Source organism: Orbicella franksi, chromosome 3, assembly GCF_964199315.1.
Source record: "Orbicella franksi chromosome 3, jaOrbFran1.1, whole genome shotgun sequence".
Lineage (NCBI taxonomy): Eukaryota > Metazoa > Cnidaria > Anthozoa > Scleractinia > Merulinidae > Orbicella > Orbicella franksi.
Window position 1 is genome coordinate 5,465,261 of NC_138147.1, and position 24,857 is coordinate 5,490,117.

The following is a 24,857-nucleotide window of genomic DNA, read 5'->3' on the forward strand; positions in this document are numbered from 1 at the left end:
TAAGAGCTCTTTATTGGCCTTAAGGATATTACACAACATCTTCAGTGCAAGAATGTTAAATTTTATTTCTGCTGATGATTCTATCAATAACCATAACTTTCCAACACTTCATTCACAGACTCCAGCTCATCTGCTTTGTCTTGCTCAGCCTTCTGTTTTAGTTTCTGAAAATAAAAATAAAAGAAAGTAAGAAAAAGTAACAGTACAAAATGATATATTTCCTGGTTTTGAAAGAACAAATAAATAAGAGGAGTAACAGTTTTTCTGGAACTTTCAGAACCTCTCATGTTTACATATAAAATATATAAAGTAAATCTTCTTCTACATGAGACTTTTCGGAGGTTAAAATGTTTTAAAATGCATTGTTTTGGGCAGTTTTACTGCTCTTCTTCAGGCAATGCAGCTCCAGCTACGTTCCAAAGTCCACCATATTCAGCTGGAACTACAGTGCCTGAAAAAAAAAAAAAAAGAAAAAAAAACAGGAAAAACTAACAGTCCGAACCGAGCCCGAAGAGGAGAACAGATGTTATTTCTCACCTGGAGTTTCTTCTTATGTTCGTAGTACACAGCAGCTTTAGCCTTGCGCTTCTCTTCCAGGGTTTCAAGAACATCCTAAAACACACAAAATAATTATGTCTAACTGTGCACTTGAAAGTACAGTTTGCCAGCAAAGTTAATAACAAACAGCAATCACTTACATTCACCTTATCAGCAAACAGCAAAGATAGATTGGTGGGAATAATTATGTGAGACAGGTACAATTATTGACTAAAAATACTGCCACTATTAAAACCAACCTTGTACTTCCAGCCAACCTCATGTGAGAGTCTTCCCAGCACACAATACTGCAATGGGAAACAAATTATGTATAAAAGACTTCCACAGGAGAAAATTGAAAAAATAAATTAAATAAAGTTATCATTAGGCGATACATCCCTCACAAAACACACCACAGTTCTGTCATTAACATTTTGACATATGCACATACACATTGCACAGGAGCAATAAGGAGCACATGTGAATAAGCACTAACATAAAAGTAAACTAAAAAGTGAATAATAAACAAGCTACATGTATTTGAACATTTTACTATAACTGTTGCTTAACAAAGTTTCAAAAGTTGACGTGTGTAAACACTGAAAAAGAACAATACACTGTACATCACTAATCAAGAACTGTGACACAAACATGTTGCATTAAATAAAGACTTGTTCACGTATGGAGTCCATCTCTGTATAGTCAAATCTGGACAGTAAAAGTTTCTCAAACTTCCCTTGGTGCCTTTTCAGCACACAAAATGGCCTTGTTTGGGTAGATTCATATCCTGAATGCTTGCCTATCGCTGGCAACTTATGAAAGCAGCAAAAAGTATTTCTGGTCACTCGTCATAAAGCTTGATTCAGTGAATTTAGGGATCTTACCTTTCTTCCTGGCTTCAAACGAACAACTCGCAGGGCTGATGGCACCACCATCCTCTTTTCCTAAGAAAAGAACAAAAGGTAAATGCAAAAGATTATCAATGGAAGCTTAAAATGAAGGCCTAGTCATGCTTTTCAAGATTTGTAAATGTAGAATAAAAAGAATAAAATAATATTTGTACAGCAGTTCCTATCAGATCAGCTTCATATAAGAGGAAGAGGCAAAGGGGCCGAGTGGTAAGCGTGCCAGAATTGAGATCCAGAGGTCATAGGTTCAAGTCCTACTCTGACCACTAATGGGGGTTGTTTCACAGTAGACCCAAGTTCAAACCATGGCCATGCTTATAAATAGCAAACTGAGTGGCCTTCTGCCAGTTGGAGTTTTTACCCTCAAAAAGTTGAATTTGAAAATGTTTGCTTCTGAAATTTAACTGCTGGTCCCGAGGGTGAATAAAGGTTGGTTAATTTTTTTGATTTCTTTTTATTTACTTTATTTATATAAGATCAAGCTGCCATATGTAGAGAAATCTGAGAAATCATGAGTGTTCATGTGACCTAATAACTTACTTTGTCATGAGGTGGAGGAATACCATCAAACACTTTAAGACGATTCATTGCCTCTGTGCCTCGTTTGGTCTTGTGTGGAATCATCCCTGGAAAAGTAAAAGACCTCTTTTATCAAATTTACCCAAAGATTAGAAATTTTATGATCTAAAATAAAGGTCTTCTCACAAAGGGACATGCTGCAGCGACAGAACATGAGGGGACGTATAACAGGAACATGCTACAGCAACACATCCCCCTTTGCTTACGCCAAAAGTTTTCAATGGCATACCTTATTGCTGTACCATGGAGCTGCTGCATGTCCCTTCGTGTGAAAAGAAAATAATTTTGTCACAGAAACATGTGCCTGTACAGTGGAACCCTGCTTTAGCAAAACCTTGTTAATATGACCCCATTGTTGTTTTGGCACTTTTCATTTGGCACACAAAAAAGCTCAGTCATTATTTCTTATCCAAGAACTCCTTCAACATGGTCTCCCAGCAGAAATGAAAAGATCTGGTGGTCCATCATCAATGGGCCACTAAATCAAGGGGTCCACTGCATTCTTAAGAGACTTTAAAACAGTTATTAGCCAGACAGCAAAAATAACACCAACCAAAAAAATAAAATATTTACCTCTAACTGTCCTCCATACAATTCTGCTTGGAGCACGGAAATGGAATGGTCCCCTGCTTGGCTTAGTATTAGTTCGCTTCCTTAAGAAATCAAGGTACTTTACTATGAAATCAAAAACAAAACATGAGGTCAAGAATTTCTTTAATCTGTTACAATTCAGCATTCAAATCATTACAATCTCAACACTAAAACAGAAGTTTGCATTATTTGAACTTAGAGCATTTGCTGGATGCTAAAAAATCCCTTGCATGTGTTGGATAAAGGTGGCAGGTATAACCTTGGAGACCTGAAAAAGGTTTCTCTCTGTTCCCTAGTGTTAGCAAAAAGCTACAAAAACCTTTGCTCAAATTTCATTGTCTCAGACCCACAGGCTTGGTGCCCAATTTCTTTAAAGAAAGGCGTCTGCAGAGAGTCGTAATTTGGGGAGCAGGGATGTCGCAGTGGTGAGAGTGCTCACCTCCCACCAATGTGGCCTGGGTTCAATTCCGCCCAGGTGCCACATGTGGGTTGAGTTTGTTGTTGATTCTCGCCTTGCTCTGAGGGTTTTTCTCCGGGTTCTCCAGTTTTCCTCCCTCCACAAAAACCAACATCTCCAAATTCCAATTTGACCAGGACAGAGGACCCGCATGAAAACCAGCTAAGGCTGATGTGGCTTCCTCTCTAAGCATTGTAATTTATTTATCTTTTATTTATCATAACCATCATGGTAGCTGTATTTACCAAAATATGTCCAATACACTTGGCAACCTTGATTACAACTACCCTGTTCCTCTGCCGCAACTTCTCAGAGAGAAAATTGGACATTAAGAGTGGTGCACTGATTGTGCATCGTTGAATATCCACAACACAACTGCAACTTACACTTGTTTCTGTAGAAGCTTCCACTGATGTTCACTTGCTCACAGCGGACAACAATTATTCTTTGCCCTGTAGAAACATTTGCAGATTGTGGTCAATAATTTTATTGTACGACACAAAATCTGAATCATCCATACTTAAAAAAGATTCAAGCCAAATGCAACTTTATTTTAGACTGGAATAATTATGTGGAATGCAAGGAATACCTAAAACGTGAACCTTGTTTACCTACTTTTGAAAAGGAATCTGCATAGAACTTTCAATTCTTCATTTCTTGTCTGGCCAATCGAAATTCCTAACTCCTTCCTAATCTTGAAAAATTTAGTGAATATACTTGCTCTACAAACGTGTTTTGAATCAGTGTTCCCGATTCTTACCCTTCCCAGTTCCAAACTTGAACAGAAAACTCAGTTATAAGGCTCTATTAAAAAAGATGAAGTCCAAGTCAGACTTGTAATAATCATCGAAAAAATAGTATAGAACTGTAGTTTCTTACCAGTCAACAGGCTCTTGGCAATGGTGGAGGCTAAACGGCCTAACAGATGGCCCGAAGCGTCGATGACAATTGACTGCAATTGCAAAGAAGATTCTTCTTATATCAACAAGTAACAAACGGGGCAGCCTTAAAGGCTTTAGTACTTTATAGTGATTAGCGACAGAGTTTCCCACATGTTGCTCGAGAAGTTTTTACGATTTCAGCTTTATTTCAATTTGGCAATACCGCCGCATCTATGCAGTATTTTGCGGTAATAGACGACATCGTACAGAGCCAAGTATTTCTCTTTAATTGCGTCAGTATTTATTCAATTTTCGGGCTTGATAAAGACGAAACTTGTCTTCTTTCGCTACACACACATTACCTTCTCAAACCCCATGTTGGAGCCGCTAAAAGAAAGAACGAGAGACACATGCGAGACAAATATGAGGGGCGGCCCCACAAGCGATGAAAGGGGTTAGCCTGGTTACAAAGGCCAAACTATGGCACTAGTCTCCTCGCAACCAAGCATTGCGTTGAACAGGAAGTCGGCACTGAACTTAAGTGTTTACATAATTTTATTACTTCTACAGTCTCTCAAAAACAATTCAAGATAATTTTTAATTCATTCAAATCTCGTTGAAACTTCGCACAGAATGACATAAAGATACATTTAATTAACACCAGGGAAAATTCAAAAACTTTATTTACTGAATTTACTCATTCATCAGTTGATTTTATTTCAGGTCCTTCAAGTCTCCAAAAAAAAGTCTTACGCTTTTAATTGGGTTTCCTGAGGAAGTGAGCTAAGATAATAATGAGGAAAATGGGATTAATTTAGCTTGGTGGTCTTAAAAATTATACTGTAAGCCTGAGTAAGTCTGGCCCATTTCCCCTCTTGGGTAACATAAGGCATTAGTTGAAGTAACTCGTGGGTACTTAGTAAAATAATTGTTATATTTGCTAAATTACATCACAATCTACAATTTAATGATCATACAGAAATATAAATAAAAACATATACATATTAACATATACCACTGTAATCTCATAGATATTAAAAAAAAAATTTAAACTGTTTTGTTTTCAAGGGGGTACTTTCATTATTGTCTACAGTACTTTAACTGCAAACTTGATAATGGAAGAAGTCTTCTTCAACTGAGGCATTGTGATAAAATGGAGCTGTCCTTAAATTGATTAAAATATCAATTTTCCACCATGGGAATGATCCCATGATGTTAACAACCTAATAGACCATTCTATAGTTGTCTGTTCAGTGACCTGGACTTTGAATGGCAGCAAGGTTGCAGGTGACCTTGTTTTGTTGTGTAACTCAAGTTGTTCCTATGCTAACTACCGTATTTAACCGTGTATTAGTCGATCCCGTGTATAAGTCGACCCCCAATTTTTGAGGCCAAAAACTAGATTTTCTTAATTTCTAGGTAAGAATTTCTTGGAAAACTTATCTTGTATTTCTTAAAATCATCCTTCAGCTACCACAGATATGTAAACAAATCACAGCATGTTTCAACGCGCAGTTTTAAAGCTTATTATGGCACGTATACGAGCGTTTTACCCAGTTTAGCAACACATGTGCATGCAGACTTTTCGATGATAATTTTTGTAAAATGCTCACAAAAATCAAATGTAAGGATTTAAAACAAGCCTTTTTAAGTGCGAAGAGATTAAAAGTGGCTTTATAAGACAGGCAAAACACCAAAGAAGCTCACGACTTTCAGAACAACGCCATAAACAAAGTGCGAAGCGTGTGTTGGGAACTTGGTAGTCAAGCCTTGAAATCGGTCAAGTACTGGTACAGAAGTCCTCGCACTCGTATCCTGCCAGGTTAACAAGCAGAGACGTTCCAAGCGTGAAAGATATTTTCTCCGAGCGGCTTTACTACAGCTTTATTTAAAGGAAAAATATTGGTTCTTTATGCCAAAATTGAGCCAGTGAGTGTCCACAAGATTCAGGTTAAAATTTAACGGATAAATGTTGATGCATTTTAACTTGAAGCTCTGATATGGAGAGGCAGATCGCTAAGCGAACATACGTTGAAAACTGTCCTGCCGTTTATCAAATGTTTGTTAACATTGAAAGACTATTATTATGCTAATTATTTGACTGGCGCTTGGATCTCAAGTTTTGACCCATGTATAAGTCGAGGGCGAATTTTTGGACTGATTTTTAGGTCTTGAAAGGTCGACTTATACACGGGAAAATACGGTAGGTGGCATGTATATGAGAAAAGCAGAGAGGTCTGTATCAAAGCAAGGTAACTAAGCACACAACTGCAAAATGGGCTATATTGTGGCATAATCCAATGTGATCAGTGTTAAAAAAGTGGAAAATGAGTTTAAAAAATTTTCACATACGGATTTTAATATTCATAACTCATATCATAAAAACTACTACTTTACATTAGTACTTCAATCAATAAATTTACAAGACAAATTGTTTACTGGGCTTATTTTATTTCTCTTTTTCAATTTGCTGTAATCAAAAAGCTATTTACGCCTCAACAAACAGCTCATACTTGGAGCTGGCATATTTACATGAGATATGAAACTCAATCAATATGTAAGAGAAATGCTGTAAAATTCTAACAATAGGCACCCTAAATAAATCCCAAAATGACTCCCCCTACATCACAGATGGAAAACACCTTTCAATAATACCCACCATCTCCTAAATTCACCCTCCTCCCTCCCATAAATAAATCAAAAGGCCTTTAGCACAAAATGTAATAAACCTGGAGTTGATTATCAGAGCTTTACAGTTACTCTTAGTTGATTTACATATGTTCAATATTTGGGAATGACAAATCAATGAATTTGCATGGTTCTACATCTCCGCAAAGTAGCAAGTGAAAGTTTGTTCATTTCTCTGGTATTTTGCGACTACAGTGTAATTAAATAACAAGTAATGATAAAAATGTTATCTAATGTTATCTACATTGAATAAAATATGTCATCATGCGTACTTCAGTTTTGTATTTATGGCCAAGTGACGGCTATTTTCTCAAATTTCCTTTTTGTGTTTCTAATTTCAGTATCATTAACATCTGAACCTGATTCACTCGATGATGTGGATGCAACAACTTCCTGCAGAAAGAGAAAAATCAATCATTTATAAACAACAGCAATTAACATCCTTAAGGATGCAACATAAATTATAGACCATGGAAAAGTATACAAGAGATCTACTTCATCTGGCACGATAATTATTATATTCTAACTTATAAACGCATAAAAATCAACAATAAAATAAAACAACATATTTTTGGGTCATTTTGATGTCATTGTCAACTTCAAAATGATTAGAGTAACTTATGTGTTGCAAAGCTTTGCTTGTTTACAAGCTGTTAATAATCAAATGTCTAGATACGAATGTATATATAAATTCCACAAAAATAAACGGCAATTTGTCTCATGGTACTCTTAAATATTTTTCAGTTCAAGTTTCTTCACAAGATATGTAAATGAAGTGACAGTCTGCTTGTAATGCATGTTAGACTATAGCGAAATTATTGCTTCCTTTCCAAATTTTTTTGTGTCAGGTAACACATAAAGCCTACCCATTTGACCATCAACAGCTCCCATGCTATACACACCAACTTAAAATGGATGGAGTTTTTGAAATTCACAACCCTTTATAATGATTATTTAGAAGATATCCAGGTTATTGCTATGCTATCATACCTTTTGTGCACCACCATTTAAACTTGACCTGGAATCATCCTTCAGTACGGAGTGTTCAAATGACTTATCCACATTAAGTCCTAAAGTTGTTCTATTCAATTTAACCACTTTTGGTTTGATTGCTTTGTTGACTGTATTGCGTTCATGACTAATTCTTGTGTTCGTGGTTGGAGAGGTTGCATTGATGGAAACTGAGTTTACTCCTTTGTTTATTGAATCAAGATAAGCAGGAGTTTTGTTAATATTGATACTGTTTTTATGTTCTGTTTTTGCTATCTTGATTGGAGTTGTAGCTACAATTTCTTCAGATTTCCTGAAAGGAAAAGAAAATAATTGCTGGTTGACACTGTCACACCATTTGTAACCATTCAATAAAAAAAATTAATTACGTCATGAGTCTGGGATATGATAGATAATTGATATATAAACAACCTCGCCAAGATTTAGGTCTGTGCAGTTTTTCATTCACACATTATTTTGAAAAGTGTTTCCCCCAAATTTATAAACCTTTGTATGGAGACGCCATATTGATGCCCTTCCGAGGGGCACCAACATGGTGGCCGTAAAGTAACAGAAACATCTGTCACTGAGTTTTGCTATTGAAACGAAAAATTATTACTCTGGAGTTCTGCCACGTAATTGAAAGTAATAATTCTGCTAGTGCAAGGACTGTTCATAATTTTAGCAAATACTTGAGCAATAACTTTTCTTTTGACCTATGCAAGAGCCTTCTCAGGCTGCCATTTTAATGTCACGCAACGCATGAACTTGGAAATTCAAACGTCCCCTATAACATAACAAGGAATGGTGTAAAGGTTACGCATTGTAAAATGTCAAGTTCTTAGATGGTCCTACATCTGATGAAACTAAAACTTCAGAGGGATTACTAATTGTTTATTTTGGAAAAAAAATGATGTCACATGAAAACCTGCAATTAAAGCGAGAAAAAAATAAATAAAGTTTGAGTTACAAAAAAACCTAGCTAGATGTATTTGCTGAAAGAATAGCCAAAACATCCACTCAGTAATCATTATCCACTGGATAATGCAGTTTCTTTATTTGCACTTCACCTCTCTAGTAGATGGCATTTGCCACCCTTTGTACAACCAGGGCCATGTCAAGATTATACCTATCTTTTTGAAAGAAGTATGATCAGGCAAACTTCACAGATGTGGATTTGTTGGGAACGTGCTATATTTAAGTTATTGCGTTTTCAACTTGAAAAACCGAAAAGCGACTGCTTGCTGCCTAGGAGGGATACATCCTTGAAGCTTGATGATCAGTAGCACCACTGTTTCATCAAAGTACTGGGTTTAAAATCAAGGCGACTGTCAGATTCTAAACCCAAAGCGGGTAAATAAAATCTAAGCTAACTACCACCTGCCCAATATGCAAGCGCGCTGCCTTCAATTGTGGTCTGAATCAAGACAGAATCAAGACAGCTAACACCACTGATTTGCTGGTTTCTCGATTAAACAACCCCTTACCTTTTCGTTAACCGTATTACTTTAGAAGTTCTTCCTTTTGAACAATTACTTTCTTCAGATTTGCCACAAGGTATCATCCTTTTCGCACGGCGGAGTTGATGGAGTCTTTGAGGCAATGGCGTGACGTATTTATAAAACAGCTGGACTAGATCACCTTTCTCTAAATTCACAAGATCTTCCTGGCGCAAAGATCTCTCGCACAAAATTTCTAGGAGCCGCTCTCTCGAAAGAACTTCAGGATGATCAAGTTCATTACCTCCAAAAGGCCTCGCTGCGTCCGCCATTATTAAAATGTCTCAATGCGTTTCTAAACTGTATTCTGATTGGCTTATTTGGTCCCAATTACAGCCAATCAAATCGCCGTTTAAATCCAGCTGCTCACCGCCTGAAGATGACAATTGTTATTGTCATGGCAACTGTGACGTATAGTTCCCTCCAAACAGAATCATTGGCAACGCCATGTTGTTGAGGACACTTCATAACGAGAGAAATTGAGCTAATGCTTTGGACATCGTAAGGTTCTCTCGACCGATATTTCCGTTTTAAATTATTGCTAACAATTCATATCGTCAATTGAGTCTAAAACAGAGTAAAGCATGGCAGCCGTTGTCGCTCAGAAAGGAGACGGCACCAGAACGTACACTTTTGCAAGTCAGCCCCGACCTGTTCAACAGAGGAAAAAATTTCGCGATCCGCTAACGCAAGAGTAAGTCGCGTAACAGCATTAACTTTTTAAAAATGTATTTTTTTTTTTTTTTTTGCGATAAGCTTTTTCGAGTGATTCTGTCGTGAGAATCGTACTGAAGAAACTGGCGTATGTTCAATATCTTGATCTGGAGAGCTTGAAAAAGGTCCTCTGCAATTAGTTGATTTGCACAGTTAGTATTACACTAATCGTATGAAGAGAGACCTCCCGTCGTTGTATCATCCAGCATCAGATGATTTCTACTCATAAAGGTTTTGTTCTGTGAGGAAAAAGCCCTGCACATAATAGAAATATCTAGTATATTTGATCAAGTGTTGTAAAGCATCAAATAAACCAAATCACACTAGGAGTTCAACACAAGCTTAGCATTTCAGCCTGACCTGAGCAAAGCAAAGTTCACTTTTTTGTTATAGCTTACTTGATATTTGGAAAATTGACATTTGGCAGTAAAATGGTTCAACTAATATGTCTAAATTCTGGTTTTGCCTTTTAAAAGATTTTAGTGCAGTCAAAACTTATATTATGGCCTGTTCTGTTTTGGGCTTTTGCAGAAATGAGAGTCCTACACCTTACGGGAACATCATGTATGATCGCAGAATTGTCAGGGGTAACACTTATGCTCAAAGGACTTTACCGGCGGTAAGTTTCAAATGGGAAAACTCTTGCTATTCTTTCCCAGGGCGTGTGATGTTGGGTTGATCTTTCCCAGGGCGTGTGGTATAGGGTGTATGTTTGATGAATACATGGTAAATCTGTTGTTGAAAGTACATTTGTTAAAACTCATGCGCAAGACAGAATCTTAGTCCCCCTTTAATACCGTCTCTCAAATGCAAGTTACCAGCTCGTCTTGGGGGAAACAATGTAACAAGGTATTTTGGGGGGATTATGATTTGGAGTGCAGTGAGGTGGGTGGTTGGAAAAGGTATGAAGCAAATTTTGAGTTTTCATTATGGAGTGTTTTTGTATTTGACCTTGACCATTTTTTAAAATAAAATTAAGGATACCAGTGATATTGGCTGTACATTGTTCATATGTCTCCACAAACAAAGGGTTGTCCCTGCACCTGAACATTATTTTTCCTTAGTTGATTCAGAAGTCCACAGTTTCCTTATCTATCGTTTCTGGTTTATGGAAAAAGTGTATGTCCAACTTGTGTTTGTGTTTGCCTTTGTAGACTGCTCAGCCTGATCCTATAGAAATTCAGAGACAGCAAGAAGCAAGAAGGAGAGCTATTGCCAGAAAACGAGCAAAAGCGCAGTTAAAACCAAGGTCACCAGAACCTGTAGAGGGAAGGAAGCATATTGATGTACAAACAGAGCTTTATTTGGAGGAATTAAGTGATCGTGTTGAAGAAGCTGATGTTGAAACACAGACTGACGCCTTTCTTGATCGCCCTCCTTCTCCGTTGTTCATCCCAGCAAAGAGTGGAGTGGATGTTGCAACACAAATTTTGGAGGGAGAAGTATGTTGTCATACTTTGAGTTAAAAGCTGTCGATTTTGTCAAAAAACCACATGGAGTGCTGGCTCTGCCTGGTTGAATGATACAATGTAATGCCATGCACTGTATAAATCATGAGATGCACAATCTATGGTAATTGTCAGTACTCCAAATTCCAAATCAAGCAGTCTAGGTTTCATCGCTTGTCTGGGTTATTGTGTTTTGGTCCTAAGAAAGAAACTAATACTCCTTCAGGCTTACAGGAACTAGGATAATCTTTTTTTTTGTGAGTTATTTTGGTATGATGCAGACTATTCAGTGTATAGTGTGGTTATCTACCTGTTGAAGTTAAACTGGTCAGATTTTCTTCATGTCTTTAGTTCCATTCAAAAGTTTGTTGTTGTTTTTTAAAAGCATTAAAGTAAAAGAAAAATTTCTTATGGATCAAGATTTCATTGATAATTTCTCAGTATGTATAAAAAAAAAAAAACAGTAAATAGAGTTTCCAGAATGTAATTTTTTGTTTTTTGTCCTTCTTCCATAGTTGTTTGACTTTGATATTGAAGTAAAACCAATCCTTGAGGTTCTTGTTGGTAAAACAGTTGAGCAGGCACTACTTGAGGTCATGGAAGAGGAAGAACTGTCAAATCTTCGTGCACAACAGAGGAGATTCAAAGAACTACGTAATGCTGAACTTGTCGAGACCCAAAGACTAGAAGAACAGGAAAGACGGCATAGAGAAGAGAAAGAACGTCGTATGAAACAACAGGCAGAAGTACTCAGAAAGGAAAAAGAAACCGGTGAAAAGATATCAGCGCGTGCCTTTGCCCAGGTAATTGCAATTTTTGTATGTTACAACGAATAAGCCTCGAAACAGTCAGTCTTATCTAACAGTACATTTCGTTATTCCAAATGTAGAGTTACCTTGCGGACCTTGTGCCATCAGTGTTTGGCTCACTAAACGAAAATGGATACTTCTATGATCCAGTGGAAAGAGGTAAATGATTTCTTGTTCCTAACTTACAAGACCTCTACTGAAATTTGTTTAGCTCAGTTCTCAAGTGACTACATGTACACATACCAATTTTAAACTGCTTTTTTAATTTTTTGTAATAATTCAATTTGTTTAATTTCTTTTCAGACGTAGAAACATACTTTATGCCATGGTTATTACAGAGAGTGGAGGGTGAATTAAACCAGAGTGTCATCTCGAGAACTGTCCTTGATGGTTGGTACCATGCTGTGATCATAACTTACAATCATTCAACGATGAATAATGTCTATTCTTTGCAGATTTGTGTTATTTATTTACCTTATTATTAGCGGTAAACTTCAGCTATAAAAAACTGCTATAGAATATTAAGCAACATAAGAAAATCATGTTAAAAAACCAACCGTTTCAACATTTAGCTGTCATTATCAAGTCAAAATGAGGGTCAATATAAATTGTATAAATACTACATGTAAGTGAACATTAGCTGACTGCAGAGGAATAAAATTGGTAAGAATATTCTTTCAGACAAAGAGTTCTGCACGAATGGAGTTAGCCTGTGTGTTTAAACTGGGATTACATTCTTTTATGAGTAGCATTTCTATGAGGTAATCATGGCACTTAAATTGGAGTATGCAAAACCGGCTTTTTTTTTTTTTTCTTCAGGAAACTTATATCCCCATGGGTTTCCAAAAAATGTTTACCAATCCCCAGGTTCTTATTTTCTTCCGTGCAATGTTTCTGACGTTTGTTTCTTACTTTTCTTTTTTCCTGTTTGACTCTGCAGCAATCATAAGAGATGTTGTCCGAAGACGCTTTGAAGTATATCATAAGCTCGAAGAAGCTGCTAGACTTGCTGTGGAGCAAGAGGCAGCAGCCAAGGCAGCAGAAGAAAGAAAGAAAGCTGAAGAGATTGCGGCTAAAGCAGCTGCAGAAGAGGCCAAAGCCCAGGCAGCAGAACAGGGTGATCAGGAAGGTGAAGCTGATGGTAGAGAAACAGCTGATAAACCTGATGAAGATAGTGTTGCTGGAGAGGATGGTAGTGGTGAAGCTGCTCCTGCTGTCACACCAGCAGAATCAGGACCAAAGGATCCTGAACCAGCAGATGATGCTGAAGCTGAACAAGAATAAGCAAAGACTGCATTTATTATTTGTGTTTTTCAGCCTTTCACAAAGTACCTTTCATTTGAACATTTCAAGACTAGAAGTACCTGGCCTTCTCTTTTATCGTGATGAGAATGTATTTCCATGTATATAAACTCTCTATTTACCAGACAGAGGCCATTTCTCAGTAAAGTTCCACTGAATTTGTACTTTGCTAATATCTTTTCCTGAAGGCTGGCCTTTATCCTATCCATAAAATCTTCCATAGAAGAGGACATACAGAAAGACTGTATATAGATTTTCATTATTATTCATATAATGGGATGTATGATGAAATAGGCAGTTGAAAATAAACTTTGCTGCAAATATCGCTCAGAATGAAATCCTTTCTTTATACTTTCAACTTTTCCCAATACTTTGACACCAAAATGGTTTAACCATGCAGAAATTTGTCAGATATTTTTTGACAACAGACAATTTTAGATACCAACATATGCTCTCTTTTTCTCAGATTTTTTCATTTTGAGTGGTAACTTGGCAATCCAATAAGATGGTGTAAGATACAATAAAATTGTGTTCGTATATTAGGTCCTGTTTACATGGAGGCAGGGTGCTCTGGCTAGCTGGGCTAGCCAGCTAGGAGGGGTAAAACATGGCCCGACTTTACATTCAACTCACCTAGGCGGAATACTGGTAAGCAGTGTGCTTTCTTTCAAGTAGCTGCTAAGAACAACAAGTAAGGGTTTATTTTTTATCACTCATTCTGCTGGCAGCCACTTTTTCTATGTCTAGGGCTTTTATCTTGCACTCTACTACTAATTGAGCATAGTCACGCTGTCTTGGAATATAATGCTGCAATATAATGCCTTGGCTAGCTGGGTAACCAAGCACAACCATTTACATGGCAAAAAGATAGCCCTGCTGGAGAGGTGTTGGGCAAGTAGAATGGGAGCTCTGAGAACGTGTGAACCGGTCTATCGCATAAATGTATCGATGTGTTTTCTGAGGAAATGTATGAAAAGTTGCTCTCAGGGTAACTCAGCCGGGCACCCTTCCCACCCCCTCCATTTATACAGGCCCTTGAACTTGGATGTAATTTAAGAAGAGATCACTTCTTAAGTGGACAAAAATATCACTTTATTACCAGTGTTCGTCTGTGTTACACAACAAGGAATTTCCCAATGATTAATTTATGATTTAATAATAGAACATAATTTAATTTATAATTTATAATAATATAATAATTAGACTATCAGAAGTCTTGTTGTTAACTAGATAGTGTTTCACCTGGAAAAAAGTGCTAGATATTTTTCCAGTCTTCTACTGCAAACTTCATAAAACCTGGAGTAAACCAGGGTTGACAAAATAAATCCAAACTTGCACAAAATGTAGGTAAAAACTATGTGTGTCCTCTTACTCTGATAAAGATCACATATTATTTCACCCCTGAGAAGGTATGTCTTGAAAACCCAAAGTACAAAAACTGGTAGTAAAATGTGCTGGATGAATTTGATCGGGATATGAAGACAACAGTAGAGGTCTAATTCCCATTATGAAATTGCTCCATGATAAAACATCTCAGGGGTCTCCTATTAGAAAAGGGGTGGGGTACTTGTTTTCCCTTTTAGGGTTGCATAGGGTGTTGGGATGGAAAACCAATCTTATAAGTTACTTCTCAAAGTATTAAGGCATTTTGTCATGCAAAGAAGTAAACAAACGTGTCAATTTTCTACTGTGTTGGTGGGCCAGCAAAGACAGCTCAGGCATGTAACAACTTAATCTTTAAAATTCTCTCAACATGAAAGCACTCATCTACAACATCAATCATCATTAGCATCTGTCTGTTAGATTGGTGCCTTTCAGGGGTTAAATAAAGCTGGGCAACACCAGACTGGTTTCATTTAGAAGTTTAATTCAAATTTTCCATGTAAGAAGCATCTCCACCCCTTTAATGTTAAACACTACCCCTGCTCTAAGTTAAAATGCAAAGGAATGAGGTTACAAAAAAAAAATTTTTTTTGAACAAGCAAAAAAATTGATCCACATTGCATACTTGCCATGAGGTGTACTGAAAGATGGGGAAAAAGTTTCTGCTTTGCAAAAATAGCAAATATTTTATAGAAAAGCACTCTAGGGATGAAGAGGTTGAAAAAATTATATAAGAATACATAACAAAAAATATGAATTTTACAGTAATTTCCCTCTGCTGCCCCAAACAAAAAAGGTGAATTTAACTGGGGTCAAAATCCGTGTTGTAACAAAAAAATCTGTTTTTTAAAATTCAGGTTTTAAGTTGTCTGCTCTTATAAAATACAGTTCAACTCCTTTTAAATGGTCACCCTTGGAGAAATGGATAGTGGCAGCTCAAAGGGGGCTGGCCGTTTAATAAAGGTAAAAACAATAGAAAAGCCCTCATCCGAACTTTGATTACTGGCCACCTAATAGGGGTGGCCGCAAAAAAGGTGGCTGCTTTTAGGGGTTCGACTGTACAGGGATGTATATCATTTGGATGTAGTCAAGCATTATAATTTACAATAAATGGTATTTGAGGCTCTGTTCAAATTGTTGCATCTATGTACTTCCTAATGTCCACAGAGCCAACATGATGTTTGCAGCAAGCAACAGAGTTCCAAGTGTAAGGATGACATTACAAAGCATGTTTCTCTGATCTTCATCTGGTATAACTGAGGTGAGAGTGTGATCTACCAGAGCAAATAATGCCCACTGCCCATCCAGTGAATAACAAGGAACCATGTTTAGTAAGGCTAAGGCTCCAGATAAAGACACTAAATATCTTTACATAGTCAAGGAGACAGTCAGTTGGATCAATGGGTAAAGAAAGTGCCCACAGTGAATGGGAATGTTGTAGGTTAATTTGTTCTTTAAGTCAGAATGATTTCAACCTATGTCAAATTTTTCAAACCTGTTTATTTATTTATTTATTTTTTTCTTTTTGGGGAGGTTCTTAAAAAGAATAACATGCACACCCTCCGCCCCCCTCAGTTCCTAAACCTACCCTAGCCCTGCCAGGATCCCATATCAACCCTCCCTAACCCTAACCCCCCCCCCCCCCCCCCCCAAATCAGTGTTTCTATTTTGTACTAATGTAGCTAAGGGCTGGCTGCCAGTTTATTTTACTAGCTTGAAGAGAACTTATTAAATCCATTTGAAATTTGACATGTAAAAAAAAGACTTAAGAGTAATTTTGGAAGTGTAAAAGCCAGAAAAGCTGACTGAACCTGTTCCTGAGCCTTTAACTTAAAGGGTTTTCTTGCCTTTATCCTTGCAGCATTATCCTCTAGCCACAAAACAAGTGGCAAAACTGCAAGAAGAATGCTGATGAGAAACCTCTTTCTTGTCATTTGTTTTTGCAGCTATGCCACCCATTTTTGCACTACCCACTACACCATGTGTTTCTGTACCAGGCACCACAAAACCCCAAAGAAACCACCAGCTATGCAGGTTACCACTGGATCTTAGCTTGATGTTCATCTCAAGAAAGTAGTATAGGGTAAAGAAAGACCTAAAGGTAAAGCTATGCCTTGAAATCTCTGAAACAGTGGTGCTTACAAACCCTCCATTTGCTTAACAGGTAAATCCTCTCTTTGTTCACTCAAAAGGATACATTAAGAACATTTCTAACATATTAGGAATTTCCATGGGTAGAAGTATGCTCCGAGGCTGATAATTAATCACTCCAACTGAAAAAGAAAAACATTAAGAACATTTTAACGTTAAGTCTGCAGACGAGCCAAGCAGCCCCCCAGGTTAGAGCTTATCCTGGTAACTTCTGTAGCATGAAGCAACCACTAGCCAAGGAGTATTTCTACTCCCCCCCTGGATGGGATGCTAGTCCATTGCAGGGTTACCCCCAGCATTAAATTCACTGGTATCCATTTACACAACTAAGTACACAAAATAATAACCTGAAAGAACTACCACTCTGGTAAACATAAATACATGTTGCACAACACACACAAAAAATCATCTGCTACATTTAGTTTTAATTAAATTAATAATATTATTTTCTTTTCACGTCTGGTTACCTGTGTACTGAAGGAGTAGAGGGTCACCCACATACAGCACATCTAAGCCCTCACTTCTTACGATCCTTATCAGCCGACTGGAGTTATCCAGAGATGGATGAACACAAACTTTATCACCTGTGGGTTACAGCACAGTTTGATGATTGTGCTAACAAAACCAGCCATTAAAAGCTGATGACCAGTAACAAGTTTGGAAATATTCAACTCTTCTTTCAAACCTTGATATTCAAAATTCTAATTCCCTTAAATACAGGTACATGTTCATCTTTTACTGCTAACTCCACTGATAAATATCAGTATATCTTTTGATGATGATGGTTTTAAATTGCGTTTATACTGACAATCATTTCATCTCTTCCAGTATTTCTATATTTTGAATTTCCTCAAACATTTCCCCCCAAAAAACTTCACTGGCCCATCAGGTACTAGGTAAAATTTCCTGACTGCAAAATCCACTACACCTAGTGCAGGTTATAAAATGCCTATTAGACACAACCTTCTTTGCAGACAGAAGAATGGTTGAAGCCTTGATTCTATCTTTACCTGGTCCATCACAGTCAGTTGGTTGATTGCAGAGTTGTCTTGACTGCATTGTGCTCCTTGCAGGGAGACAAGCATATCCCTAGCAGAAAACAGATGATAAAAAACTACGTCATCAGAAAAATGACATATTAGATACCAAAAAATAATGTCAAACTTATCCTCTACAATAATTATTATTAAAGACCGAAAAAATTCTTAAAACTATCTCATGTGCTCATGAAAAAAAAAACTTTTATTAGAAACTCTTGAATTACCAGTAAAGAACACACGCGGTTCTCCAACTGATTTCCACATAAAAGACAACTTTCAGATCTGCATGGTTACTAAATGTTATTAGTTACTGACAGGTTCATCTTACATAATTATCAGTTGAAATTCATTTATACCTTTGAATGGCTCAGAGACCCATATTTAAAGCAGAATCTTGAAGATGTTGAATTCTGACAGCAGTCATATACCTCTCCACTGTAAATAGCACCTTAGGTATGCAAAACAAACAAAAAAGCTAGCTTCATTTGATGTTTATCACTGCCAAAACACTGCACATGATAACTAAACAAAGACTGAAGAGTTAAACTGTCAAATTGCCCTTCATAACATGTACTTAAGGTACACTGAAATCCTGATTTTTCCCACCTGCCATTTATTTAAACAAATTTTTGCTCCCATGGCAAAGAGTTGAGAGAAATTTACCCTCAAATTTTTCAAACCATCAAGGTCTATGGCCAAAAAAAGTATGACCAAAAGCCAAATATTTTCCTGTCCACTCATGCTCCCCCACTTACTCACTTGACAGTTACTTCATCTTACCACTTTTATTGAGCTTGATTTTGTTACCTGATGAGGGATTTGTAGCTTGATCAAAGGGACTGACAGAGGTGCTTATGCTAACAAGATTGTTATTAGTAAACAAAGATTTGCTTATGTACAGAATTTGATAACACCAACAGTGGGATAAGCCCTAGCTGTGTAAAAGATAGGTAAGGTTATTAAGTCTGCACAAGAGCCAAGTGGCCCATGAGGCCGGAGCTCATCCTGGTTTTTGTAGAATGAAGCAACTAGGAGTATTTCTACTCCCCCCTGGATGGGATGCTAGTAACCCCAAGCATTGAATAAATAATAAATAAAATAAAACCTTTATTTACCCTCAGCAGTGGTTATAGCAAAAAGGCTAGTAGGGCTGAGCAAACTACTGAAACAAATAATTCAAATTGAATATAACATTGTTAAGAATCCCAACTTGCCAGAGGCAAATCAGCTGGCTATTTACAAGCACAGCCAAGGATTTGAACTCGGAGCTACCAAGAGACAAATCCAGGTAGTGGTCAGAGCGGGACTCGAACCTGGGACCGCTGGATTGCGAGTTCGACGCGCTGACCACTCGGCCATGCTGCCACGCTGCCACCATTAACAGAATCCAATTGTACACCTATGTGGAGAGAGGCACTGTGAGAGTTAATTAAGCATCTTGCCCAAGAACACGTAACACAATGTTCCCGGCTAGGACTCGAACCCAAACCACTCGATCCAGAGACAAGCGCACTAACGATGAGGTCACCGTGCCTCCCTAAGCTCTAGCTGCATGAGCATTTAATTACCTTCAGCTCACCTTTTGAAGAGTTTTTCCTGGTGATGGTTAGCATGTCTGTACAGTAGCCATGCTGTGGTGATCGGAGTGTTTTGCTGATACAGCTGTTCCAATCTTGCTTGTCATACACTTGGCATCCATACAGTGATAGGACTGTGTCACCACGCTGAATGCTGCCGTGTACTGGAGATCCCTTTAGAAAACAAAAAAGAAACTGTCACATATATCCGCACATATTTTTAACGTCAAATAGGAGCCTCTGTGCTTATTATCCTTCAAATATTTAAAGCAACACAAGGTATTTGATAATTGGGAAATAACAATCAGATATTCGCAAATTTTAGCTGGGGTATATTCAGTCTCATGATGCATTTAAAGCAATTGCATGTGAGTGAAAATATTTGATGGATTAGAAGCTCTGATATTTTATAACTTACCTTCAAAACATTGAGTACCACAGCACCCTGGCCAGTCACATAAATTGGAACCAATAAATAAGGCAGAGACCACAGGAATACCAAGCCTACTAAGACAAGCACAGCATTATGCCAGACACCTGCACAGTAGATCCTCAGTTGTCTCATGGGGGAGATGACGGTCAAATGTTCAGTGTACAGGTCTACAAAGGCACCAGGATACACTGCCATGAAGAACATTCCAAATCCATTCACACGTACTTGTTCTCTGCAAAGATTCACAACTTATTGTTTACAAGGTGCAAATAAAACAAATTTTCAGCTGGGCTTTTGGACTTGCCCTAGCAGCGCACTTTAACTATAATTTGCTAACATGAAAGTCATTCTTACTACCACTAGCTCCAAAAAGTTCATCTCTTACATTACTACAATTTCTCAAAAAAATTTTCCAAGAAACTTCACTGGCCAATCTGGCAAGTCCACTAGCCTAACTGGAAAATCCACTAGCCCCAGGCTATCAAACATGATTTCCTTCGCACATTGGTTTACCATTTGGTAAGTCATTAATACAAAATTATATAGTCATTTATTTATAGCTTCCTTATTTCATGCAACATCATCTCAGTCAATATGTCAGCATGCAATTTTGTTATTGTGTTACACATCCCACATTCAAGCTGCAGTAATGTGAAGTTTTGCAACTAACAAGCTCCTTCACAAACAACTGAGCATTAGAAATTATACTGAAAAACATCCAGAAACATTCTAAAAGACCAAAGCAAAGGCTGCCTGGGAAATTTTGTAAAAACATTAGGGATTTTCCACAGAGCCACTTCTAAGGTTAACTGTATTGCTGATCTGTGCATCTCGGAGCTTTGTTACGTAACAATCCTCTGTCATCAAACTTGCTTCTATTGCAATGGAAAAATAATCTACATACCTGACGGCAGAGATAGCATGTCCAAATTCATGAAAAACACCACTAATTGTCAATGTGATGAGATAATATAACACTTGGCTCCATGGAACATTCACTCCTGGCATCTAACAATGAAAAACAGACTGAGCAATACTAATCATAGTGAAAAAAACCTACAAAATTTGCCCCATACCACTTAAGGTTTAGGGAGACGCGGTGGCCTCATGGTTGGTGCGCTCGTCCCCAGATCTAACGGTTCAGGTTCAAGCCCTGGCTAGGGACATTGTGTTGTGTTCTTGGGCAAGACACTTTACTCTCACAGTGCCTCTCTCCACCCAGATGTATAAATGGGTACCGGTGACCTTAATGCTGGGGGTAACCCTGCAGTGGACAAGCATCCCATCCAGGGGGGAGTAGAAATCCTAATCACTTCATGCTACACAAACCAGGATTAGCTCTGGCCTGATAGGTCCCTTGGCTTGTATACAGACTCACTTGTGCTTATCTAAGTTTAAGTTGCTTTAAGTGGCTAAGAGCTCTTAATTATATTTTATCGTCAAGACATAATATTGAAACTGAAAGAAACTCACCACAGGGGTCAACACTTGTTCTGGTGAATCCTTGGCAAAGGCTTTGTAGAGGGTCAAACAAAGGATAACCACAGATGCAACCATCAACAGGACACCCACAAGAATGCCAATGGAAAACCACATGTGAAGCAAATAAGGATGGAATTGCCCAAGCTTGACAAAGGACCGGTTGAAGCGCATGGTGTACCATCGCACTTGACATACTGAAAGGGAAATGCCATTATTTTCCAGAAACTCCTTGTATCTCCTCGAGTATTTTCTATAATTCTAAAAACAAGAACAAAAAAGAAAAGACCTCCACTTAATTCAATTGAAGTCTTGATCTACAATGGTTAACACAGGCCATATCTGTGCCACATTTTAAATACAGTGCAAATATTTTATTGCTTTACTGAAAGGGAAATGCCATTATTTTCCAGAAACTCCTTGTATCTCCTCAAGTATTTTCTATAATTCTGAAAACAAGAACAAAAAAGAAAAGACCTACGCTTAGTTCAACTGAAGTCTTGATCGACAATGGTTAACACAGGCCATATCTGTGCCATATTTTAAAAACAGTGCAAATATTTTATTGCTTATTATCTGGAACGGGGTCCCAAATGTTGCTCAAGATTTTGTAAGTCTGAACAAACCCAGAATCTGGCGCATATAATTTAGAGAGTGACCAACCTCAACTCATTTGCCCAAAAACTATTTCAATTCAATTGGCAATTCTGTAACCTCAAGCTTCGCCATACTCCCCAGGGACACTCCATGATCCGCATTCTGCCCCCCACCCACCGCTTTGAAGAAGTTTGCATCCCAAGGGTTCAAAATTAAAAACCTATGTAAAATCATCAGATAGGCCGTGTGTCAGAGGAGAAGAAGGGGGTGGGGGAGTGCATATAGAATGGATGTCCCATATACTCAGCAGTTAGGTCCAATTTCTGTTAGCCCGAGTATCAGTCTAGTCGGTGTTGGAGGAGAAAACACCCCCTACCCCTACCTTCTTGCTGACAAAGGCCTGATACTCAGGTTAAATTTCTGTTTATGCATTTATGAATAATGGGTCATGGAAAGGACTATTATATCGTCTGATGATTTTGAGAGTTCTCATCTCGCACGCTTCGTTCAAGATCGATGCACGCTCTGTTTAGTAACACAGATGCATGTTGCCCATTGTCGGGAATAATCTCAGTGTAAGCCGGTTCAACTCTTACCTTCAGCAAGGCATTAGATATAAATAAGATGGTCCAGAAACCAATGATCAGGGCCACGCTCGACATATGAACCGAATAGCCTCCGTCTTGCTGTCTGTACCTTGTTTTATTTCTCCTCGGCAAGGTAAGGTCAAATTTCTCCGGGTCTTGATGGCTTTTCTCTTCTCATCGATCCGCATGTGGTTCACTACATCCTGAAGATCACCCAAATCAGATAATTGTTCCTTGCTCAAACATCTTCGGAAACGACAAAAATAACATACGAAAAGGACCAGTCACAGGGAAATACTGCAAACCCATTCACAAGACATAAGTAAGATTTGTAAATTAATCCGACGGCAGCGCATATATCAAACTACCGCTTGAATAGATCATGAACGATCCAGGTTTCCGGATTGAAACGCGTGCGAAAGTAAGTGTTGCTTGCGGGCAGCCTCATCCTGGAAACGAGGTTCTAGGTCGCAGGATTGTCAGTGCAAACGAAGACTGCGGACTGCGGACTGCGGACTGCGGACTGCGGATTGCGGACTGCGGACTGCGGACTGCGGACTGCGGACTGTGGGTAAATGAAGACCGGGGGGGGGGGGGGGTAAAATGCAGACTGCAGGCCAGGCTTAAAATGAAGACTTCAGACTGCAGCCTTTTTTAACTGATTCGGGGGACCACTGAATCAATCATTTAACGGTTAAAAGCTAATCGTAAGCAGGTTAACTGGAGCGTCATTTATGGTTGCCGAAATGGTGCAAAATTCACAAGGTTTATATTCATTCACATTTAATGTTGTTATTATTATTCACGAATATATTTATTCACATTCAGCAACTAAATTTATATTCAAGAGATATACTAATTTACATTTAACGACGTATTTCGTATTCACGAATATATTTACTCACATTTACGGGATGTATTCATTCACATTCAACGGTTTATATTCATTCACATTCACGATCGAAATATTGGTTTAACACGGTGCAATATTCATTCAACATTTTCTGCGCACCGCCTTCGCGCATCATTAGGTCCCAGCTCACGCTCTACAATTTCTGAACGCAATATGGCGGACGAAGGAAACCTTATTATATGAAGGGGTAGAACAAAGACAAACGACCCCAAACATACACAACTGAACATAAACATTACATGGGCTAGAGGAGATAACAGACTGCTCGATGATTTCGGATGAGCAAGTAGATAATCTCGTACAACGTTTTATGAGTGATCATGGGACTTTGCTCGGGTATTCCTTGGTGACCGGACATCTTCGATCATTATAGGTCTCAGAGTTCAACGGGATGGAATCAGGGAGAGTATTGACCGCGTTGACCCTGGAAACTCTAGAATTCGTTGGGCTGTCGTAATTTCTAGGAGAGCGTGTTCTGTGGCTGCTCCAAATAGCTTGTGGCATATTGACGGACACCATAGCCTGGTTACTGTCATGCATGGGGGTATTGATGACTTTCCTTTAATTAACCTTTAATCTTTAACAAGGTACTCCTAAAACAATGTAAAAAAAAAAACTATACTAGCGTTGTTGTTGTGGTTTTTTTGTTTAAATGTTCTACTAATAACAGAACTGTAGCATTGTCCTAGATTTGTTTCCCTCAGCGACGCAAAGGTTTGAGTGGCCATCAAGGGTGCGAAGTGGTCATAGGGGTGAAAAATGTGAGGGTGTCTTACGACAGCCCAGCTGATTCTAGAGTCTCCAGGGTCAACATGGCCAATACTCTCCCTCTTCCATCCCGTTGACTGATCACTCATCATGAAACGTTCTACGAGATTGTCTAGTTGCTCATGCGAAATCATCGAGAAGCCCGTACTCCACAATACGACGTTTCAATGTCCACCTTGAAACCAGAAGCATTTGAGCTTTGTCCACGTGAAACCCGACGATCTTTGTTGCAGAAGGAAAATAAAAATTAGAATTAAAATATTTAGAGAGGAAGAGCGGGCTTTCATTCAGACCCTCTATCCTGGTCGAATTGGGATTTGGAGATGCTGTTTTTTTGTGGGGGGAGGAAAACCGGAGCACCCGGATAAAACCCTCGAGCAAGGCGAGAACCAACCACAAACTCGTCGCCGGGTCAAACTGGTGGGAGGCGAGGGTCACCACTGCGCCATCTCTGCTCCCCAAGAACTACCTCCGATATTGAATATCGAGTTCGGAAGACCTCAGGGCTGGTCACAGAATACACTGC

At 38.4% G+C, this 24,857-nt stretch overlaps 4 protein-coding genes across 4 annotated transcripts; 1 reads left to right on the forward strand and 3 right to left on the reverse strand.

Annotated features, from left to right (window-relative positions):
* Positions 1 to 40: 40 nt before the first annotated feature.
* Positions 41 to 4,401, reverse strand: LOC145480850 (large ribosomal subunit protein uL13-like). Its single transcript, XM_081459185.1, has 9 exons — positions 4,316 to 4,401; positions 3,952 to 4,024; positions 3,459 to 3,524; positions 2,598 to 2,699; positions 1,986 to 2,071; positions 1,422 to 1,481; positions 798 to 845; positions 538 to 612; positions 41 to 164 (listed from the first exon to the last, which is right to left on the reverse strand). The coding sequence occupies exons 1-9, from the start codon at positions 4,328 to 4,330 to the stop codon at positions 84 to 86; spliced, it is 606 nt and encodes a 201-aa protein (XP_081315311.1). The 5' UTR covers positions 4,331 to 4,401; the 3' UTR covers positions 41 to 83.
* Positions 4,402 to 6,163: 1,762 nt separating this feature from the next.
* Positions 6,164 to 9,418, reverse strand: LOC145480853 (uncharacterized). Its single transcript, XM_081459187.1, has 3 exons — positions 9,119 to 9,418; positions 7,632 to 7,944; positions 6,164 to 7,034 (listed from the first exon to the last, which is right to left on the reverse strand). Exons 1-3 carry the CDS (start codon positions 9,400 to 9,402, stop codon positions 6,927 to 6,929), a joined length of 705 nt encoding a protein of 234 aa, XP_081315313.1. The 5' UTR covers positions 9,403 to 9,418; the 3' UTR covers positions 6,164 to 6,926.
* A 131-nt stretch (positions 9,419 to 9,549) lies between these two features.
* On the forward strand, positions 9,550 to 14,616 carry LOC145480861 (radial spoke head protein 3 homolog B-like). The gene is made up of 7 exons (XM_081459195.1): positions 9,550 to 9,824; positions 10,376 to 10,463; positions 10,999 to 11,286; positions 11,808 to 12,095; positions 12,182 to 12,260; positions 12,405 to 12,491; positions 13,042 to 14,616. Exons 1-7 carry the CDS (start codon positions 9,715 to 9,717, stop codon positions 13,383 to 13,385), a joined length of 1,284 nt encoding a protein of 427 aa, XP_081315321.1. The 5' UTR covers positions 9,550 to 9,714; the 3' UTR covers positions 13,386 to 14,616.
* Positions 14,617 to 15,252: 636 nt separating this feature from the next.
* On the reverse strand, positions 15,253 to 23,064 carry LOC145480856 (membrane-bound transcription factor site-2 protease-like). Its single transcript, XM_081459190.1, has 10 exons — positions 22,660 to 23,064; positions 21,461 to 21,727; positions 20,892 to 20,995; positions 19,973 to 20,219; positions 19,557 to 19,728; positions 18,334 to 18,425; positions 17,948 to 18,026; positions 17,405 to 17,521; positions 16,984 to 17,059; positions 15,253 to 16,152 (listed from the first exon to the last, which is right to left on the reverse strand). The coding sequence occupies exons 1-10, from the start codon at positions 22,723 to 22,725 to the stop codon at positions 15,930 to 15,932; spliced, it is 1,443 nt and encodes a 480-aa protein (XP_081315316.1). The 5' UTR covers positions 22,726 to 23,064; the 3' UTR covers positions 15,253 to 15,929.
* Between the last annotated feature and the right edge of the window lie 1,793 nt (positions 23,065 to 24,857).

Excerpts from the sequence above, each read along its gene's own strand:
- LOC145480850 (XM_081459185.1), bottom strand. Across the intron at positions 2,700-3,458 it reads AAGCTTCTACAGAAACAAGT|TAAAGTACCTTGATTTCTTA; the intron begins GTAAGTTGCAGT and ends TTGATTTCATAG. Across the intron at positions 2,072-2,597 it reads TGTATGGAGGACAGTTAGAG|GGATGATTCCACACAAGACC; the intron begins GTAAATATTTTA and ends TTACTTTTCCAG.
- LOC145480853 (XM_081459187.1), bottom strand. The coding sequence starts at position 9,402 with ATGGCGGACGCAGCGAGGCCTTTTGGAGGTAATGAACTTGATCATCCT. Across the intron at positions 7,945-9,118 it reads GTAATACGGTTAACGAAAAG|GAAATCTGAAGAAATTGTAG; the intron begins GTAAGGGGTTGT and ends TTTTCCTTTCAG. Across the intron at positions 7,035-7,631 it reads TAAATGGTGGTGCACAAAAG|GAAGTTGTTGCATCCACATC; the intron begins GTATGATAGCAT and ends CTCTTTCTGCAG.
- LOC145480861 (XM_081459195.1), top strand. The coding sequence starts at position 9,715 with ATGGCAGCCGTTGTCGCTCAGAAAGGAGACGGCACCAGAACGTACACT. Across the intron at positions 10,464-10,998 it reads CTCAAAGGACTTTACCGGCG|ACTGCTCAGCCTGATCCTAT; the intron begins GTAAGTTTCAAA and ends TTGCCTTTGTAG. Across the intron at positions 11,287-11,807 it reads CACAAATTTTGGAGGGAGAA|TTGTTTGACTTTGATATTGA; the intron begins GTATGTTGTCAT and ends CTTCTTCCATAG.
- LOC145480856 (XM_081459190.1), bottom strand. The coding sequence starts at position 22,725 with ATGTCGAGCGTGGCCCTGATCATTGGTTTCTGGACCATCTTATTTATA. Across the intron at positions 21,728-22,659 it reads TATCTAATGCCTTGCTGAAG|AATTATAGAAAATACTCGAG; the intron begins GTAAGAGTTGAA and ends TCTTGTTTTTAG. Across the intron at positions 18,027-18,333 it reads GGTCTCTGAGCCATTCAAAG|GGATATGCTTGTCTCCCTGC; the intron begins GTATAAATGAAT and ends GTTTTCTGCTAG.